Source organism: Netta rufina (genome assembly GCF_964035555.1).
Source record: "Netta rufina genome assembly, chromosome: 23".
Classification (NCBI taxonomy): domain Eukaryota; kingdom Metazoa; phylum Chordata; class Aves; order Anseriformes; family Anatidae; genus Netta; species Netta rufina.
Genome location: NC_140147.1, coordinates 6,997,093 through 7,017,189, shown reverse-complemented (window position 1 = coordinate 7,017,189; position 20,097 = coordinate 6,997,093). Strand labels below are relative to the sequence as shown.

Below are 20,097 nucleotides of genomic sequence, written 5' to 3'. Positions count from 1 at the left end.
TAACTTGACCTGCATTCCAGATACCTACTATTGTTTTGGCAAAACCCATCTACTAGGCAAATGCCAGATTTTGAGTGTATTCAGTCCTCTTTGCACAGAGAAGGAGAACTCTGCATGCAAAATTTTGTTTTGGGAAAGCTGCTTCTGAACTGCTGTTCAGTTCAGAACAAATTGCGTAGTTTAACCCATAGTAATAATTAACACTTTGACCTCAGTACACCTGTATTCCTTGCTTTTACATGTCAATAATTGGTGTCTTTCTAAATGCTTTTTGATTGTTTGTTTGTTTTTTCCCCTCAAAGAGAGAATACAGATATCACTACTGGATGACTTTGCTGATAATGCTGTGAGCTCTGGCTGGGCAGAATTCCTGGCTAGTCCACAGGGTCCAACTGACTGGGCTTTCCATTCCTGGGAAATAGAACTTGGAAACAGTTACTTCTCCCCAAATTCCAGAGAGAGCTATCATATTCTCCTGTAGCTCCAAAAGGGCTCGAGTCCTTTTTTAAGACAGGAGGTGTTGTCCATACCTTTCTTGTCAACCCATCTTTACCTTGTGGGATACCACAGCAAGGTGATGACAAAAAGCATGCTGTGATGTTGTAAATCAAGAAGCATGGTGCTTCAAGTGCTTTGCCTTTTTCAGGAAGCAGTTGTCCTCTAGTTGGAGCAAACAGCAGGAAATCTACACGTCTGAATCTGTTTTTACATGATTATGAAAGCTCCAAGCAATTGACCTGTTACTTCAAGCCACCAGTCAGAGAATGGCCCAGTTGTTAACGTTCTCAGTGACATTTTCTTAGTTCAGGAGTACTCTTGAGTTCACCATTCTACGTGAATTTTCATAGGAATTGGCGCATGTTCATTAGTTGCTTCATGCTCAAGACCCAGGCCAAATTCAAAAGCTTTCAAGTTGTCTTGGCTCCAGAGTCAAAAACTGGTCCAGGTCATCCATCTGGTATCCCTGGATTGAGGACATGGATGACCCTATTCCTTTCTGCATTCCTGATAAACTTCTGGTTCTATTTCTGAATAAGTCAGGCAGACACCTAAGATGTTAAATCTTCTATGTGAAGTGTTAATAGAGGTTTCAGAGGGTGTCTCCCATTGTCATAGTACTCTGCACATTAAAACATTTATTTACTTGGTGATGCTGCTTTACCCTTTCCTGGTGAGAGGAGTTCTTACTGGTTGGAGAATTGGCTCTATAATGTATCCCTTTTCAGTCATGGCCATGCTGCTTGGCCAAGCCTTTGTCTCCAGGGCCAACTACATCCCTGTTTTTTATCTGTTTTGTTTTGTTTTGGGGGGAATGGTTGGGCAATGTAGCTGTAGTCTGTCTCGTGTACAGTCATCATGCTATGGATTTGTGTACGATGAACATACTCCAGATAACTCCATACACTGGCTATTGCTTAACTGTTACTCTAAAGATATTTTGCAGTGGAACAGGAGGGAGTAGTGTATGCTGAAAACAGCATGTCTCATATAGGGTTGCTCAGCACAGAAAATTCATTTCACTAGCCCAGGAAATCTAGGATGGACAGGCATTACTCAATACTTTCCTTTGTACTTTCATTCCAGATTAAGAGTTTCTGACAGAAACTCTCAAGAAGCATTAAAAGAAACAAATGAAGAATAAAGCAGTGCTAGGATAGAGAGACTTTTGAGGGATTTACAGGCCTTAGGTTGAAGGGTGCTATGTCTTTTACTGCAGCAGAATGCAGTAAGTAGGTCAGTCCTGACAGGTACTGAATTCAGGAGACAAAGCTATTTTAAAATGATGGGACAATGAAATCATATTTTGTGTTTTAACAATGGTTCGACTACTATTGCTTCAATAACACAAGGTGTCTTACCTGTTGCAGGGGAAGCTTGTGGTCAAATGCTGTGAGTTTTGTGTTGGTGTCTGTTTTGAGAAATGAGGGGATGAGAGCTCTGTGATTTCTTTCTGCAGGAGATGCATCCACAAGTCCATCATTGTCAAGAGCAACAGCAAGTAAAGAGTTAGATGAGCAGGCAAGAAAAAACATCCCTGGGAAGAACAGAGGGAAGAGGAAAGCAGACACCTCCTCCTCACAGGACAGTGAACTGGAGGTAAGTACTAATGTTTTCTACAGGTAGCACTACAGAATGGTGTGGTGGTAAAAGGTCTCTCTTTCCTTCCTCCTGTGTACATGGAAATGAAAGGGGATAATGTAGGAAATTCCTATGATCCTTGTTATCTGAGAACTGGCCCAAATTAGTTCTTCAGTGGCCCTTGACAAGCACGACTTAAACACATTTTGGAATTGTAGTAGTGTCAATGGAGCAAACATCTGGATGTCTCCAGCACAGTTTCCTGCTCAGAGCAGGGCTCTCCCCACCACTAGAAGAGGATGACCATAACTTGGCTGAGTTGAGTCTTAAGAACCTCCAAGGTTGGAGATCCTGCATCTATATATTGATGTCCTGGGACTACCACACCCACCTTGGGAAGCAGGTTTTCCTTCTCTATCCAGAATCTCCCAAGCTGGAATTTGCCTGTTCTTTTTTCCATTGCAGTTTTCCATCTGTCACTACTGAGAATTTGTCTCAATTATCTTTGCAGTTATTCTTCAAGTAGTTGTGGGCTGCTATTAGATCACTCTTAGTGTCCTCTTTGCCAAGATAAACCATCACAGCTCTGTCAGCCTCAGCAGCCCTTTGCTGACTGCTCTCCAGTTTCCTCACATACCTCTTGAACAGGGGATACAATACTGGACCCAGTATTCTGGGGTGACCTTCCCAGTGCCAAACAGAGTGGAACACCTTCCCTCCATCAGTTCTTCACCATATTCTCCAGCATGCAGTTAATCTTATCTACAGGGAGAGTGCACTGCTGGCTCATATTGCACGTGGTATCCAATGTACTGTCCAGCTCTTTCCAGCCTGGACCTATTTAAGGGGTTATTCTACCCCCACATGCAGAATCTGCAGTTACTGAACTTCTTGTAGTTCCTGCTGGCCCAGTTCTCAAGTCTGTCAAAGTCCTTCTGTACTAAAATTCTATTAGTCACAACAGCCAATCCCCTTTAGTTATCTTAACAAAGGTGTCTCTGATAAACACCAAGGTCATTTACCTGTTGCTCTCTACATCATCAGCAGTAAATATCTACCCTAGCTGGGCTCTAAATTTCATTATCACTCTAGTGTTTTGCTTTTATAACTATAAAAACAGGAGAAGCTTTTGAGAAAAAAATTGATCAAACGAGTCTTACCCGGAGTGTATAGTTGCCCTGTTTCAGTATATAAACTCCACCACGCTACGCTGGAAGAGTTTAACTAATAATGTATTTAGTCTGTGAGATGAACGCTGTTGTTCCTATCTGTTAGTTGCATACTGCAACTAACTGCAAAATGAACCCTAGAAGTTGTTCCTTTATTATAGCATTGTACTTGAACTGTCTCGACTCTACAACTCTAGTTGGGGAGAAACGTCAATCTGCTGGAGGGTAGGAAGGCCCTGCAGAGGGACCTGGACAGGTTGGGTCAATGGGCAGAGGCCAAGGGATGAGGTTCTATATGGCTAAGTGCCAGGTCCTGCACTTTGGCCACAACAACCCCATGCAGCGCTACAGGCCTCGGGCAGGGTGGCTGTAAAGCTGTGCAGAGGAAAAGGATCTGGGACTGTTGGTTGATGCTCATCTTAACATGAGCCAGCAGTGTGCCCAAGTGGCCAAGAAGGCCAACGGCATCCTGGCTTGTGTCAGGAATAGTGCAGCCAGCAGGACCGTGGAGGTGATTGTCCCCCTGTGCTCAGCTTTAGTGAGGCCATGCCTTGAGTGCTGTGTTCAGTTTTGGGCCCCTCACTACAAGAAGGACATCAAGGCCCTGAAATGTGTCCAGAGAATGGCTATGAAGCTGGTGAAGGATCTGGAATGCAAGGGAGTGGCTGAGGGCACTGGGGTTGTTTAGTCTGGAGAAAAGGAGGCTCAGGGGAGACCTTGTTGCTCTCTACACTACCTGAAAGGAAGGTGTGGGGAGCTGGGGGTCGGCCTCTTCTCACAGGTAACTAGTGATAGAACAACAGGGAATGGCCTGAAGTTGCACCAGGGGAGGTTCAGGTTGGAAATTAGGAGACATTTCTTCTCAGAAAGAGTGGTCAGACATTGGAACAGGTTGCCCATGGAGGTAGTAAAATCACCATCCCTGGGGGTGCTTAAGAAAAGGTTGAATCTGTTGCTTAAGGACATGGTTTAGTGGGTCATATTGGTAGTAGGGGGATGGTTGGACCAGATGATCTTGCAGGTCTTTTCCAACCTTAATGATTCTACGATTCTGACTTGATTTTATTCTCTACCCAGCGAGTGTTTCTCTGGGACCTGGATGAGACCATCATAATCTTCCATTCACTTCTCACAGGGTCTTACGCTCAAAAATATGGCAAGGTAATGCTGTCTTTTATGTGGAAAAAAAATCATGTGTTATACAGGAGTAAATGTTGATCTCTGGAAAAGGAATAGAAAATTCTATTTTGTTGTAAATGTGTAGTATGATACTTCTAACTTGTTGCAAATTGAAGGGGGAAAAAGGAACACTAGATGTGGCTTCATACAAAGTTAGATTATTATACAAAGTTAGATTAACATCACAAACACTATCCTCCTAACAACGTCAGATGGCTTTTATCATTATTGGGAATTATTGAGGACATAGTACAAAAGAAGTATTTTTTCTCTTTCAAAATACATTGAAGACTTTAGAATGTATATGTTGCTTCTGAAAGTGCTTCAGTCCCTGCCATGAAGTACTAAAGTGTTTTTTTTAACATTTTGAGTCAGTGTATACCAGATGGAATTACATCATTCCTGATAGACGTTTGAAATTCTGTACAAAGTAACTGATGAAAGATTTGTCATAAATTGCTTTTAGCCTGTAACCATGATGAGTTTACATTTTTTCTTTTTGTTTTGTCAGGATCCAACTCTAGTAATTGGGTCTGGTCTGTCAATGGAGGAGATGATTTTTGAAGTAGCTGATACTCACCTGTTTTTCAATGACTTAGAGGTACATGGCAAATGTTTTTTGAAAAGAAAAACTCCATATTAATTAGAGTTACACTGCAGAGTTTGTGGAGGCAGATGTGCTTCACAGCAAGTCAATAATGAATAATGCTATGCCAAAACTTAAGTGGTGCTAAGCACAGCCAAATCAAAGGGGTGTTTGTTCTCTTTTATCTGAGACAGGGGCATCCTGGACACTTCCAGTGTCATGAGCTCTCCTAGCTCTCCTATGGGTTTCTACTTGTACCTGAAAACATTAAGAGCGATGCCTACTTTGTATTATAGTTTCATTCTGGACTGGTAAGCATTTTGCTTTTGCTGATGCTATATTTGAAATAGAGACCAGAGATCTGGAGAAAAAGGTGACCTGTAGGATGTTTGTTCCTGGGGCTTTGGCTAAAGAAAAGACAGTCTCAGCCAGTGAACCAGTAGGTCACACTGACTGTGTAACAACTATGAAGGATGTGCTTCCACAGACAAGCAGGCTGTACCTATGGAGGTGCTACCTTCTCACAAGCAGTCTTTGCTGCTCTCCCATTCCTTTTCTTCTTGAGGGACGTCTGTTCAGCGTCCATCCTCTTTCATGCACAGTATTCTTTGCCAAATTAAATACATCTGTCTGTTCTGCACTTTCACAGAAGCTGAATATAAATCTTTCCTTGAATTATGGCAATAGCCTATGCTATGACATTATCAGATAGTAGTGAAAAGCAAGCTATCTGGAGAGGTGTGGAATTTTGGCATAGTCTGGAATTTAGTGGTTGGAAACAGATTTCCTGACTTATGTCATCTTTGAAATTTGAGCACAAAATATGGATTCATGAACCTAATTTGCAGAATTTTCAGGTCTAGTTTTAATCTTATGAAGGCTGAATATGAAGAGTGACCAGTTAAATGTAGATGCATCACTGGTGTACATGGTGGGAAAACACAAGATGTTTTTATTAATGCAAATGGAAACTTAAATTAAGTTTACATTTATGGCAGCTGTGAATTTCATAAAAGTGGTAATGGCAGTTACATCTCTGCCCCAGGGGAAAAAAAAAAAAAAGGTCTCTCGTACTGGAAGGATAGTCACTGACACGTGAACTATGTAGTCAACATCACTCACTGCTGCTGGTAGTAGTTGCAGTGGGAAATTTTTGAGGTGGGGAAAATTTGCTTGTAGTTCTAAGGTATTTGCAGTTTATCTCTGGGTTAAGTCAGCTGTACTAAGCAGCAATGTCAAAGCAATAAGGTATTGATATTTCAATCCAAGATTTATGCTGTGGATCTCTAGTAAGAAAATTGACCATTATGTTATTGTTTAAACGGAGTATCATCAGTCGACCACATAATATGGTTTGGGGGTACTTTTGCTTTTGTTTAGCTTGTTTTTGTGAAATGGCAGAAGGGTTTCAGACGATAAGTGAATTATCAGTTCAACTTGTTCAGCAAGTGTTGAGGTTTCTTCTTTGCAGACAAAATGCCATTTTTTGTCTGCAAAAAAAAAAAAAACAATTTTTTTTTTTTCTGACCTTTCTGGTGCTTCAAATCTCTGTCTTGGCAAGGACTTGTAGGTGGTGCAAAGTAAAACAAAGCCAATGGAAGTAATGGAAAACAAAGCTAATGGAAGCTGTGTATCAGTTTTTGGAGGCAGTATAGCTGTGTTTGGTGTTGTTGGCAAATGTGAAGGGATCGTTCTGTATCATGCTTCTTTTAATCTGCAGTTTGGTATGTTTCTGGATTACAACAGTGGCTTCTGCTTTTTTTTTTTTTCCTGTTTTAATCAGGAGTGTGACCAGGTACACATAGAAGACGTGGCATCTGATGATAATGGCCAAGATTTAAGGTGACGTACTGAAGAATGCATGAAACGTATAGCTGATGCAATCTGGGTTATTTTGCAAGGCTTCAGAAAGAAACCAAACTGTAATGGGGTTAAGGAATGGAGGCCAGCATTGTGCAGGGTCCGAAACTCTACCAGTGCTGTTTGTTTGCTGGGTGTTTTATTTTTTTATTTTTAAGACCTACAAAAAAACTTTTGGAATTATAATGGGAATTGCATTGTTGAACTGTTGAATATTACCTATATACTCAGTAATGTGTAATGAGTAGAGAATCCGCACTCCAATTTGATGATTTTGACTTTTGAAAGTCTCCCTACAGTTTGCACCTCCCTGTGAGCTGATTTTATACATAGTCAGACAGGGCGATAATTATTCTGCTGCATTAGTGAGTTGAACTGGCTCATGGAAAGGTCTGAGAAGTGCCTGTCTGTCAGGGAGAAAGAAATATGGAGAAAGTGGTGAAGCAGAACCTGCTTCCTCCAGACATGAGCTGGTAAAGCAGCTCATCTGCTTGTGGAACTGTAGCTGTGATCTAGAGAGGCAGTTGTTATGTTTGGAAAATACTACATAGGGATTTATCAGTGCAGAATGAGAGAGGTTAGTGGGAAGGATGTTCTGTATTGCAGAGAAGTGAGTGAAGAGCAAAAGTTGGATTTTGTATTAGGAGTATGCAAGAGAAGTTGAATCAATAAATTTCAGTACAGCAGTTGAGAACTGAAAGCAAGTGTGGGTGGGTATTAGAACACATTACCCAGAGTAGTTGGCCTCCACCATCAGGGGTGCAGTGGTGGTTGTGCAGAGTTCTTCACGGTGCTTTTCTAGCTGCTGTCAGAGCTGAAATCTGCAACCCAGCCATAGTGGCTCTGCTGCTGTGGCACATTTAATAGATCTGTGTTTTTTTTTTTTTTTTTTTTGATTTGTTTTTTGTTTTAATAGCAACTACAATTTCTCCACGGATGGCTTCAGTGGCTCAGGAAGTAATGCAAATCACAGTTCATCAGTTGGTGTCCAAGGTGGAGTGGACTGGATGAGAAAACTAGCATTCCGCTACCGCAGGGTACGAGAGATATACGATAAATACAAAACTAACATTGGAGGTGAGTGTTCCCATACACCAGTACCTGGAGCACTAACCAGAGTTTGTAACACCAAACTTGGCTCTTCTTGGTAGCTGTTCCATACAGTAGTTTTTGCTTTCCTAAATGTTTGAACATGAAAATTAACTGTTCTGCTCATGCTAAATAGGATCATATCTCTGTGTAATCTAAGAGGCTGCATCTTCCAAAACTGAACAGTATTCCAATGTGCTCTCTGACTTATGTAGATAGTGTTGGTTAGTCAATCATATATCTCAGAGAAGGGTTTGGTGCAGTGTTCCTTTGCTACTTTTGAATGAAAGGCTGCCTATCACCCTGTGTAGAACAAGCCTAAATGACTTATATAACATTCTGCTTAGGAGACCTTTTCACCTATGTCTTCAGAAAATCTTTTATTACACAACTGTCAAGAAGTAATGTGTTCGTTCTTTTGGTTGCCGTGCTTAGTCTGACATGATATCTCTAAGTCTGTTCACAAAGTCACTTAAAATCTTCTGATTTTTCCAATGCCACAGCAGTAATAAAGATGCATACTGCAACTCTATTCCACAGAAGTCAAATGTTGAGAAAGTTTCTGTTTAGTCTGAATCTTAGCATTGAGATCTTTAGGAACAGGGTGCTGCTGGAGCAGAGCAGCTCATCTGACTGTGTGACAGCCTGGTGGGTTGCAGGTTTAAGTACCCTTAGCCTAAGCAAAAGAAGCTTGATACAACGTTTTCTTTGACATACTTTCTGAAATATAAACAAAAAGGGTGGTCAGAACTATAACCTTCAGCCTTAAAAGTTGTAATAATAACGTCTGCATTTTAGTGTACCACAGTTACCTTATTTTTGGTAGGGATCAGACATTATTTCATATTTTGCATGTGGGAAACCTAGTTGTGGGGTTTTTCAGGACCTGTCTAAAGGTAAAGTAGTTGCTAGCACAGCCTGGAATGAATCCCTCTGTGGCCTCCTTGTCAGAGTACTAGAGTATATTGCGTAAAGGAGTGGTGGGGGAGGAGTGACAAGAAAGAGTCATAGTGCATGGCTAGAAATTGGGTGGAAAGAGTTTCAGACTCAAGGAGCTCTCTTTTTTTGTTGTTGTTTTTGTTTTATTTAATAATGGAAGCAGAATTGACTGCATAGCCACCATTTCTGACCATTTGCAACTAGATGTTTTGAGAAAATGATGTTTAAAAGGCATTAAGTACAGCTCTGCAGAGAAGGACCTGGGAGTCCTGCTGGCCAGCAGGCTGACCATGAGCCAGTGATGTGCCCTTGTGGCCAAGAAGGCTGAGGGGATGCTGGACTGCATTCGGAAGTGTTGCCAGCAGGCCAGGGGAGGGGATTCTGCCTCTCTGCTCGGCCTGACTGAGGCCACACGTGGAGCATTGTGCCCAGTTCTGGGCTCCCCAGTACCAGAGGGAAATAGAGCTACTGGAGCGAGTTCAGAGGAGGGCTATGGAGATGATGAGAGGACTGGAGCACCTGTTGAATGAGGACAGGCTGAGAGATCTGGGCCTGTTTAGCCTGGAAAAGAGGAGACTGAGGGGAGAGCTCATCAGTGTGTATAAATATCTGAGGGGAGGGTGTCAAGAGGATGGAGCTGGTCTCCTTTCAGTTGTGCCCAGCGACAGGACAAGAGGCACAAACTGAAGCCCAGGAGGTTCTGGCTCAATATGAGGGGGCACTGGGACGGGTTGCCCAGAGAGGTTGTGGAGTCTTCTCGGGAGATAATCAAAGCCCGCCTGGATGCCATCCTGTGCAAGGTGCTCGAGGTGATCCTGCTCAGCAGTGGGGGTGGACCAGGTGATCTCCAGAGGTCCCTTCCAACCTCGGCCATTCTGTGATTCTCTGATTCTGTGATTAAGATGGGAAGGGTCCTTGGGCCTGTATGGAGCAGGAAGTCTGACAGGGTGACTGCAGGAATTCCTTCCCTTGCTGCTGCTTGTGACCTCACATGACACCTCCTTGTTTTTTGTATGAGTTAGTACATTTTGTTGTATGTATCCTAAGAACTGCACAGGGCTTACCAATGCAGCTGAGAAAATGTGTTGCTTGCTTTCCAGGCCTTCTTAGTCCACAGAAGAGGGAAGCTCTGCAACGACTGAGAACTGATATAGAAGTTTTAACAGATTCCTGGCTGGAAACTGCATTAAAGTCCCTGCTACTCATACAGTCCAGGTATGGAAACTGGAAACGTGTACGTTGCTTTCTCAGTTATTTTGTCTTAGATTTGCATGCACTTACAGCAATGCCCACAAGTACATTACTGCTTCTTGTCACAGGTTCTAGGAAATGAAGTGAATGTGTGCAAGAACCCCACTCCTGAGCACCCTTTGGGGCCTTCCTATGACAACATCCTTGGCTAGGAAAGTCCTCTTAATAGGACTGTGCTCAAAAAATCACATTTCTTCAGAATTTTTGTTTAAAACAAACAAATCAAAATCTTGGTCTACAAAGACTCAGAGAAGCAGGGCAGCAAAGTTCATGGCACTTTGGTTCAAAGCTGAGCAAGTTGCCCAGAGTACCCTTCAGCACTATGAGGTGTAGGTGTGCTTTTACAAGTGTTGTTTTTTTCTTTTCTTTTAGAAAAAACTGTGTGAACATCCTGATCACAACCACCCAACTGGTGCCAGCTCTTGCCAAAGTTCTTCTATATGGATTGGGCGAGGTGTTTCCCATTGAAAATATTTATAGTGCTACAAAAATAGGTAAGGGTCTGTGCTGAGACACCTGGCACAGAGGTGTCTTTTGTGGGCTAGCTAAGATTTTTACACAGGAAACACAGTTTCTGCAGCTGAGAACTGCTTGTGACTGCTGTGATGCAGTTAGCCATGTTAATAGTGGTGGCTTCTGGTCTTATGAACCAAACTGGGCTCCCAGTAAGACAAAAATGTATTTTTGTTCTGGGAAGAAAGGGTTAGTTCAGGCTTCTGTTTGTCTCTGCCTAAGGCTTATTATAGTGGTATTCCCTTTTGGCAGGCAAAGAAAGCTGTTTTGAGAGGATTGTGTCACGATTTGGAAAGAAAGTCACCTATGTGGTAATTGGAGATGGGCGTGATGAAGAGGTTGCAGCTAAGCAGGTGGGTTTCTGCAGAGGTGGGATATGGGTTGATGTACAGGGAGGTTACAGTAACAGTCTTTCATTGCAGGTACTCTTTTTCCAAGGCTGAATTCTTCAGGCCAGAGGCAGAGAGGGGAAACTTTGCAAGAAATCTTTTACTACATTAAGATGGGAAGTTATCTGGCTCGAGGGTTTAAAGTTTCTGTTCTACTCTTGTCTAAGATAGAAGTTCATGTGTACTTGCAGTCTGTTAGTGTAGCACTGTCCCTGTTTTTACAGGGACAGTATCTTGATGTGGCAGGCCTTGATGATAGCATGAGTCTATTAATCAGGGTAATGTGATTTCTCAGAAGCACTGAGGGAGTCAGGACTTGATTGCCAGCAGTCAGATCAATACACAGCATCTACTATTAGTCTGAATTACAGATAAGGAGCAAAAAGTTTGATTGAACAAGCCTGAGTAGATTGCTCACTCATGTTAATTAAAGGCAGTTAGGTGCATGGATTACTGTCAGGACAGCATCTCTCAGGCGTCACACTGACTGCCATGTGCCAGAGCTGTCATCCACACAGATTCCCTTGAAGTCTCGGAGGCTTTTCATCTGAAGTTTCCATCATGACTGCCCAAAGTGGCTGATAGTGCTGGCACCCATCATGAATTACTGTGCAGATAAGATAAGGTTCTGATGCCAGTATGCATACGGCTGGGATCCGTCCTGAGCATGGTATGTGCTGTTACAAATGCTGTATTGCACAACTTTGCAGGTGTACCTTGACTGCTTCCACCTAGCTGCAAAATCACTCGAATAAAACGGACTTTGTTAATCTTCTTGTTACAGCACAACATGCCTTTCTGGAGGATCACAAACCACGCAGACCTTGTGTCCCTTCACCAAGCCCTTGAGTTAGACTTCCTGTAAGACACTGGAGCAAAGGTGTGACTGCAGCTCCTGCAAGCCCCCTTCATCACTGGGGAGGCAGAAATCTCATACATTTGGCGACTCAATTTTCAGCTTGATGAAGAATATACACCTAATGCAAATTGTACAGTAGAATGTGACGCCAGGTCATTTCCTCAGGAGCATAGGCCCTGCCAAGTACAAAAGGTGTCCTATAAAGAAGCACTAGACTCAGCAGAGCTAGAGCTTGTCTGAAGAGACTCACAGAAGCCAGCTGAATTCTTCTAGCAGGTACTCTCCAGAGTGAAGGGGTAATACAGTGGAGAAGGCTCTAACAGATACTTCTGCTTTTCTATTCAGCTTAGTTATAGAACCCAAGTAAACATAAAACCTTATTTTTATAGAAAAATACTGACGGCAGAGCTGAATCTCCCTTGTTTTGCAAAGCCGAAAAGAGCTATTGTTTTTTTCCATGGGAAATACTAATGAAAATGTCAATATACCTCTACTGATGTGAAAGTGTGTCCTCTCTCCTTTCCTGGGTGTTCAAAGTAGATAATTTATTATGATATCCTTACATTATTTCTTCAGTGCGGGATTTCTGGAAAATAAAAAGATAAGGGAAAGTTTCTGGGGTTCCTCGTAAAGGACAGTGTTGCTGTTGGTTGATCCCATTGGCTTCTAGTCAATGTGTTTACATTGCACATGGCTCCAAACACTGTTAACAAGTAGTAGGGTGTTGGATTCCAGCAATCCACAACCCAAACTGCAGATCCCACAGATTTTCCTTATATGGGAAAATGAAACTGCCTGTGAACATTAGATACAGCACGACAATATTGCAGATAGTGCTGAGAAGTGAACAGAAACCTCATTTGTACGAGGAATAATTTGAGAGAGAACTAAATCCTCATAAATGTTACAAAGAAGGATATGGTAACTAATCTTCACCTCTGCTTTTCTGACTCCATTTGTGAGAGTATGTTCCTTTTAGTAGAATCAGATTCAATTTTCTTATATTCTTCTTTGCATTAGCCTAACTCTACATAGTTAGAAACAAAATCCTTGTTAAGGGGGACTTAATTTTGTAAGACACTGTGACTTGCCAACCTGGGGCACACTGACCTTGGAAGTGATGGTTACACTGATACTTTTGCTACTATCTCATAAAAAAAGGCTGGAGTCAGTGACCTGCGGTACCACGAGCCAGCAATAACCAGCTGAAGAGTGGGTGGGTGCTAGCACAGGGAGCTGGTTTTGTGCGAGATCAGGCAGTGTTTGGTGGTGTCTGCTACCTGCCTGTACCCTGATGGCACAAAATCAGCAGGTGCCTGAAGTTTTTGTACAGAGGCCAGATGTCTGGCTCAGCAGGGAAAGCAGAGGTGTGTAGTGGGGCTCAGCAAACACCACGGTTGCACCCAAACTCTTCCAGATCTCATCTGCAGCCCAGCATAACTCATCTGGGTCTGGCCTGAAAGACCCAACCTGTCATTTTGGAAGGACACTGACCCACTCAGGCTGTGCCTACAGAAGCAGGTGATATTTGCTGCATTCCTTTCATGGCATTAATTACTGAGGAATCGTTTCCATCAGTGCTGGGGGAGTTCCTGTGTTGGCTCAGCCCAAGCACTGTGATGTGGCCTGTGAGTGACAGGTTGGTGTCTGTCCCTGTGCTGGCTCTGGTCACCACTGCTGAAATGGTGCTAGGGCATTGGACCCCCAGAGCTGAGGGACTGAACATGGAGGTTTCTGTTCCAGATGTTCCTAGCTCCAGTTTTGGTTTTAAAAATATACAAAAATCAGAGCTTTTCTCACTCCAAGATGGCCAGGAGTCGGGAGCCATCTGTTTTCCATCCAGCTCCTTGCTAGGTGTTGGCCTAGCACTTCAATCTCAGGCAGACGCTCTGGGTCTGCGTATTTTCACAGGAAACCTCTGCTTCAGGATTGTGCTGTGCGTGTAGTATCTGCTGCCTGTGAGCAATGTGAGCTCTTGTCCCATCAGAAAACCTGAGGAGCCAATTTCTGCTTTCATGCTGTGGGTGCATGCTGGTGTTTAGCAGCAGCATGAGTGCTGTGCAGAGTGGGAGAGTGGAGATGGCACAGGGCTGAGAGTTAGGTTCATTTGAGGGCTCTGAAGAAGACTTGTTACTGCATCAGAAAGAGCATATCTGGGAGGAAGGGAGCCATGTAGAGAAGCAGCTCCATTGTTTCTGGAATGTTCCTAGATCAGGACATCTCTAAGTTATGGAAGAATCTGTGCTGGTTCCTAAGTCTGTCTCTGCAGGTCCCCAGCCCATCCAAAGGTCTTGTAAGCAGGCTTGGAGATGTCCCAGCCTGTGAGCATGTCTTGTACTCCAGCCAGCTGAACTTTGGGATGGAAACACGTGCCTTAACCTCCCACTGCCTGGCATGGGCAAGTGGCCTCTCTGCTTCACTAACGTCTAAAGTTGCTTGCAGGAGAGCCATGTTGGTCCATGCTAGGAGGTAGGATGTGTTTTGCCCAGGCACTCACAGCGAGTGCTGAAACCAAGGTATCAAGCAGCCCAGAAGCTGGCAGGCTTTGCTTTGTGTTTGTTTACTTTTAAAATGTTTTAAAGAAACTTTAAGATGGCAGCAAAATTTTAGCTGAGTGTGGACCTATTGCAGCCAGTGACATTTCATACTGATATTTATACAATGTCTCCTTGAATGTATGTAAAGTACTTTTATAATAGGAGGTTGATGGTACATTTCTGTGTTTGTTTAATAATAAAGGTTGACCTGGCTATTTTTTTTTTTTCCACTCTGCTGGCTGATGTTAAGACTTTGCCTCTCTCTCATGTGGCAGCCAAGCACATGAGAACCAAGCATTGATTTGCTTCTGTGTCTCTTTGCTCTCCTGTTATTCCTGACCTGGCTGTAAGCTGAACTGCTGATAAATCCAATTACGTGAACGAATGCCTGCTGGCCTGCTGAGCTGGCCTGGGTGCACACAAGCAGCTGCTGGCCTCCTCCCTGCTTTTAACTGCAGATGCAGAGTCTTAAAAACCAACCATCTGATCATAGTGTGTGGTGCCTCCACATGCTCTGGGGGAAATGCCAGTGTTGGCCCTCAGCCTACAGTGGTGCAGAAAGCAGCAGGAGCCCCCCGCGCCCACAGCAGCCTTTTCTGCAGTGACTTCCCAGCATGGCGGAAGGAGGGGAGCCCCAGGGGCTGCTGGCTGCGCAGTCGTTGCCTGTTTGTGTTCTGTGTAACGGGAGCTGTCCTATGAACTGGAAAAAAAATAAAGTCTTTATTTTCTATAGTCAGTGCTTCAGTCTGTTCTCTGACAGCCCCTCCCCGCAGTTGGTCCCTGCCCTTGGTGATGGCCCTGGCTGGGAGGCCATCAGTGGTAGCAAAGGAATTTGGGTGACTGCGCCTCAGGTCCCAGCACAGCCCCTGGAGGCCCCTGCTCTCCTGGGGGTTCCTGCAGGAGACAGCAGTGCAGTTCCATGACCTTTGGCTCTGCTCTGCTGCCCACAGAAGTCACATTGTGCTTGGGTACTGAGGCACAAACCCTGCCCTTTTTTCACCCCCTTCCCTTTTGCACAAGTCCAGCAACCAGCCTCCTCCAGTGGCACTACAGCACAGCTGCTGCACCAGGCCTTTGCCCTGGGCTTATCTTGTGGCAGGTTCATGGGACAGGAGCAGTTCAGCTGCATCTGGCTGCCTTCCCCTGCACCGCCCTTCCCAAAGCACTTGGTATGGGCCAGTCCCCTCCTGCAACAGGGGGTGGATGGGGAAGGGGCTGTGGTGGGCCATGCAACAGCAGAAGGAGCCAGGAGCTGCCTTGGAGCTTGCTTGGGCAAGCACTGTGTGTCCAGGCAATGGGCCCAGGCTCTGCCACAGTTCCCATGCTGCAGCCCCATGTCCGGCCCTCAGCCCTGTGCCACTGTTACAGCCAAGAAACCGACCCTGGGTTGTTCCAGCCTGGTCACAGCTGTAGTTGGTGGTGGTAGGAATGGCTACAAAGAGACTGTAAGGTGACATTTAAGCCAGAAGTGCTGAACCAAGCTGCAGCCCTACCAGCCTGTGCCCAGGGCCTGGCCCCAGCTCCCAGCTGTGCTGTGGCTGCCCTGAGCTGCCCCCAGGGACAAGAGCACGGGCACAGCGCAGGGCCTGCTGCCCAAGTGCCTCTTACCCTGCTCACGCAAGCTTTTTCTGCAAGTGCCAATGCGGGAGGAGTGGCTTGCTGGGGGCTGCAGAAACTCCAGCACAGGCCACTCTGCAGGCAGGCGCTGCTTTGTCCCGTGCCCTCTCTCTGCACAGGAGCTGATCTCTTGAAGAGAGCTGAGCTCAGCACTGCCCATCTCCCTGGACAGCGGGAAGGGCATGAAGGGGCAGTGTGAGCAGGGCCCTGTGTGAAAGTGCTCTCACGTTTTCAGAGTGGTGAAGCTACTGCTCACATGACTCCTCCCCCTTGCCCCGCATCCCACCCCAGGACCCCATAACACCCTACAGAGGTGCAGGCACCCTACAACCGCTGCCCTCCCAAGGCAGCCACTCTCCCAGGTGGGTGCCAGGCTGCAGAGCCCTCACGTTCTTCTCTGCCCCTCTCAGCAGGGCTCTGAGTGACATCTCGGTACTGGGCAATTTTTGACCTTAACAGCAATACACCAGAAGTGGGAAAACACACCACAAACACCCCACAGCTGCTGCCAAGGAAAATGAGCTCTCTACTACCAGCAGCCACATCCATGAGGAGCAACCCTGGCAGCAGGCACTAAGAGAGACACAGACAAAGAGGATGAACAGTTGTTTTGTTTGTTTTTTTGAAAAGCCTAATAATAAATAATGAGAAAGGTTGACACAACAGTGCATTCACAATGTACTGGCCTCCGCCCTGAGCACTGTGGCTTTCCTCCAGTGAAGCAGTGGGAGCCCTGCTTTGTGCCGTGGGACTGGCCAGGCACTCGCAGGATCTCCCCAGCTTTCTGCCCAGCCCCTCCAGCATCCTGGATGTAGCACCAAGCTGTCCAAAACAGGAGTCTGAGGCACACAGAGGAATAACCGAGAGAACTAGCAAACTTATCTCCCCAGCAAGTCAGACCACTTTGAGGAGGCAGGATTGCTTCCTGAGGAGCTGGAGGACCCGGCCTCAGACAGCAGCGTCAGCAGCAGCAGCCCCGTTCAGCAAATGCTGCTCTGCCAGGACAGGTACCACGAACTGGTGCTGGGCCAGGCACTGCATCCTCCTGTTCACAAGGTCCGGCTCCAAGACAGTCCGAAACTCCAGCCCATCGGTCCTCCTGTTGGCATCTACCTCATCATAGCTGCCCTGCTGCTGTGCTCGTGTGCTGGGGTGCAGCCACTTGTAGTAGCTGACTCTCAGCAGCAGCCCCAGAAGATAGCAGGGCAGGGCAGCAGAGACCACCGGGATGAGGTAGAAGTGCTCGTCCAAAGGGGAGCGGCACAAGAGCCAGGACAGGGCCAGCAGCGTGCTGTCCACCAGGATGAAGCCATGATAGATGATGCTGCGGTACAGTGTCCTCCCTGGAGCCACGTTGAACCAGCTGAAGTACAGGATCACAGCCACAATGGCCCGGTAGAGCTGCTCGGGGCCAGGTGACTCCATGAAGTCCGTGCCCTGCAAGCTGACCCAGAGGAACATCGCCAGCCACACGAGCAGGAAGTGAATAGCGACGCCGTAGGGCCACAGCAGGGCAAAGAGGGCGACCACAAGGATGCGGGGGCAGGTGAGGGAGAGGTTCCACAGGAAATAGACAACTGAGGAGCCCAGGCTCAGCTCATACTTGTCCTGCAAGAAGGAGCGCAGGGACTGGTGATAGTCCAGCAGAGACCAGGTCACACACAGGAAGGCAGTGCAGATCCCCAGTCCTGCAAACACAGCAGCAGAGATGCAAAGGGCAGACAAAGCTGGGATTGGCCCTGCTCCAAATATCACTCTGCCAGACATTGCTAAAACGTGCATCCCACCAGCATGCAAAGCTGCAGCTTTGTGGAGTCAGAGCATCAGCATCTCTTTTTCTTCTTTTGCCTCCCTGGCTTCCTGCCCTCCGCAAGGAGCAGGCTGGTGCTGCTCCTGGAGGACTTCTCCCTTGCCTAAGCCTGGCGGCTGGACCAGGAGATGGGGAAGCGGCAACAGGACCAAAGAGCCCACTTCCCCAGCCAGGGAAACCCCCAGCCCACAATGGCAGGAGAAGAGCTCTGCCTCCATAGAGCCAGGACATGATTCAGCTCCCTGCTTCTTCACAGGGATACTTAGGGGGCTCATCCCCTTTCTGAGATGGGTACCAAAGCACCTCCTCCGTGGGCTCTGCTCCACTCTCCACACGTGTCCCCAAAAGCACCTCCCTGCTCCCCAGCATGCTCCTGACTGCTCTCCTGACCCTTGGGCCCTGGCCAAGGGCAACTGTGCTATACAGGACCACAAGGTGAGGTAGGTGCAGGGGGGTGCACTTCAGGCACAGCCTAGGAGACGCAGGGGAAGGATCACAAAGGTCCCCCAGGTCCCTCTCCAGGCCCAACATAGGCCAGTGGGCCACACAGGCCCGAGTCCACCCTCCTGCATGTTCTGTCAAGGAAGCAACGGATGTGAGACATGAATGGCTGGAGAACCACAAGCAGATGCAGAAGAACAGCATCCTGCTCGGTCCTACAGCCTGCAGACATCCTACCAGGTCCCTTCTGCGCTTCAAGCTCAAGCCTGCAGCCTCAAAACCTCTCCCCAGTTTCAGCCCCCTCACCCTGGGATGGCTCTGCCTTGTTTGTCCGCAGGATAACGTAGAGGAGCAGGGTGAGCTGCGGGGTGTTCTCCAGGAAGGTCTCAAAGAGGCGTAGCATGCTGATGTCATGGGAGAAAAAGGCCAGGCGGTTCTGTTCCTCCTCCGATGCTGCCTTTGCCCAGCACACCTTCCAGCCCAGCTTCAGAGCGTGGAGACACCTGCACGGGGCCACAGCTGTGGTGAAGAGCTGCATGGGGCCAGCTGCAGATGCCTCTGCAGCAGCGTGCCCATTGACAACCATGCACTGCCCTGGTGGGACACGTGGCACCAGCAAGTCCGAGCCTGGAGCTGCTGCTCACTTCAACTTGGTCTGAAGCAATTCCCTTCCCCATGACAGAGGTACACGAGCAAGGTGCCAGCCCCCACCAGAAGGGTCCCGCAGTAACTGCCCCGTGCCCCCTGCACAGCTTCCAGGTCTTTAATGTACAAGAGCTTCTCCGCCCCTGACATCTGCTGCTTGTGCATCAGGAAAAAGAAAACAGAGGCACAGAGCAGTGCGTGTCCTCCCCTCCGACTTAACCACTGATTTCTGCGGAGGATGTTCAGCAAGCAGCCGGGTCATCTCCTTCAGTGGGGAGGCAAGAAACACCATGGCCATGCTGCCCCCTGAAAAAAGGAGGGAGCAAAAGCCAAGAGAGGATCTGTGCTCTGCTCCACTGTTTCGGGAGCTGATCTTCGCTCCTGGGAACAGAGATGGACGCAGGCACAATATTTGCTGTAAAAAAATGAGGCATCGTCCAGTCTCGACGCTTCTGCTCGCTGTCGCTGGTTGCCACGCCACGAAGGGCCGGCACCCAGGGGCAAGGAGAAGCCGGGCGGGCGGAGGGGTGACGACCGGCCCTGCCTCGGGACCGAAAGCGCAGGAGCCCGCGGGGCCGAGTCCGGGCCCGTCCCGCCCAAGGCGGCCGCGGCTGTGCCGGGCGGGGCCCGGTCCCACCCCGGGGCCGGGGCCGGGGGCGGCCGGCGGGGCCGCGGAGGGAGCAGAAAGCGGGGCCGTTCCCCCGGGCCGTACCTGTAGAAGAAGCCGAGCTGGAGGAGGTGCAGGGCGGCGAGCAGGCAGCGGGGCAGCTCGGGGCGCAGCGCGGCCGGGTCGGAGCGGAACCAGAGCCAGCTGCAGGCCTGGGTGGCGGCCGAGGCGGCGGCCAGCAGCGCCAGCCCCAGCGCGGCCCAGCCGGGGTGCCCGGCCCGCGCGTACCCCGCCGCCACCCAGGCGTCCGCGCACACGTCCAGCGCCGCCGCCGCCGCCCCCGCCGCCGCCAGCAGTAGCTTCAGCGGCCCGAACCGCGGCGGGCCCCGCGCCGCCATCCCCGGGGCCGCCACCGCCCGGCCCGGCCCGGCCCGGCCCTCCCGGCAGCGCCGCCCCCCGGCCCCGCTCCCCGCCCGGCAGCCTCGAGCCCGGCCCCTGAGGCCCAGGGGCCCGCCCTCAGAGGCGGC

General features: G+C 47.8%; 2 protein-coding genes across 8 annotated transcripts in view; one reads left to right on the top strand and one right to left on the bottom strand.

Annotated features, from left to right (window-relative positions):
* The window catches only part of EYA3 (EYA transcriptional coactivator and phosphatase 3), a 61,575-nt gene extending 46,393 nt beyond the window's left edge, over positions 1-15,182 (top strand). For 6 of the 7 annotated variants that reach the window (XM_084300751.1, XM_084300748.1, XM_084300750.1 and 3 more), the window contains 9 exons: positions 1,958-2,097; positions 4,326-4,409; positions 4,939-5,028; positions 6,797-6,855; positions 7,790-7,950; positions 10,002-10,116; positions 10,525-10,646; positions 10,918-11,018; positions 11,839-15,182. In XM_084300751.1, coding sequence (XP_084156877.1) covers positions 1,958-2,097; positions 4,326-4,409; positions 4,939-5,028; positions 6,797-6,855; positions 7,790-7,950; positions 10,002-10,116; positions 10,525-10,646; positions 10,918-11,018; positions 11,839-11,919 — 953 coding nt within the window. In that variant the 3' untranslated portion in view covers positions 11,920-15,182. The remainder of the gene's footprint in view (positions 1-1,957; positions 2,098-4,325; positions 4,410-4,938; positions 5,029-6,796; positions 6,856-7,789; positions 7,951-10,001; positions 10,117-10,524; positions 10,647-10,917; positions 11,019-11,838) is intronic. The other variant, XM_084300749.1, reaches the window with a different exon arrangement.
* Positions 15,183-16,725: 1,543 nt separating this feature from the next.
* Positions 16,726-19,993, bottom strand: XKR8 (XK related 8). The gene is made up of 3 exons (XM_084300464.1): positions 19,676-19,993; positions 18,625-18,821; positions 16,726-17,755 (listed from the first exon to the last, which is right to left on the bottom strand). The coding sequence occupies exons 1-3, from the start codon at positions 19,966-19,968 to the stop codon at positions 17,016-17,018; spliced, it is 1,230 nt and encodes a 409-aa protein (XP_084156590.1). The 5' UTR covers positions 19,969-19,993; the 3' UTR covers positions 16,726-17,015.
* Between the last annotated feature and the right edge of the window lie 104 nt (positions 19,994-20,097).

Coding starts and splice junctions, on each gene's coding strand:
- XKR8 (XM_084300464.1), bottom strand. CDS start 19,968: ATGGCGGCGCGGGGCCCGCCGCGGTTCGGGCCGCTGAAGCTACTGCTG. Junction 18,822..19,675: donor CAGCTCGGCTTCTTCTACAG/GTACGGCCCGGG, acceptor GGCCCCGTGCAG/GTGTCTCCACGCTCTGAAGC. Junction 17,756..18,624: donor CAAGGCAGAGCCATCCCAGG/GTGAGGGGGCTG, acceptor CTGTGTTTGCAG/GACTGGGGATCTGCACTGCC.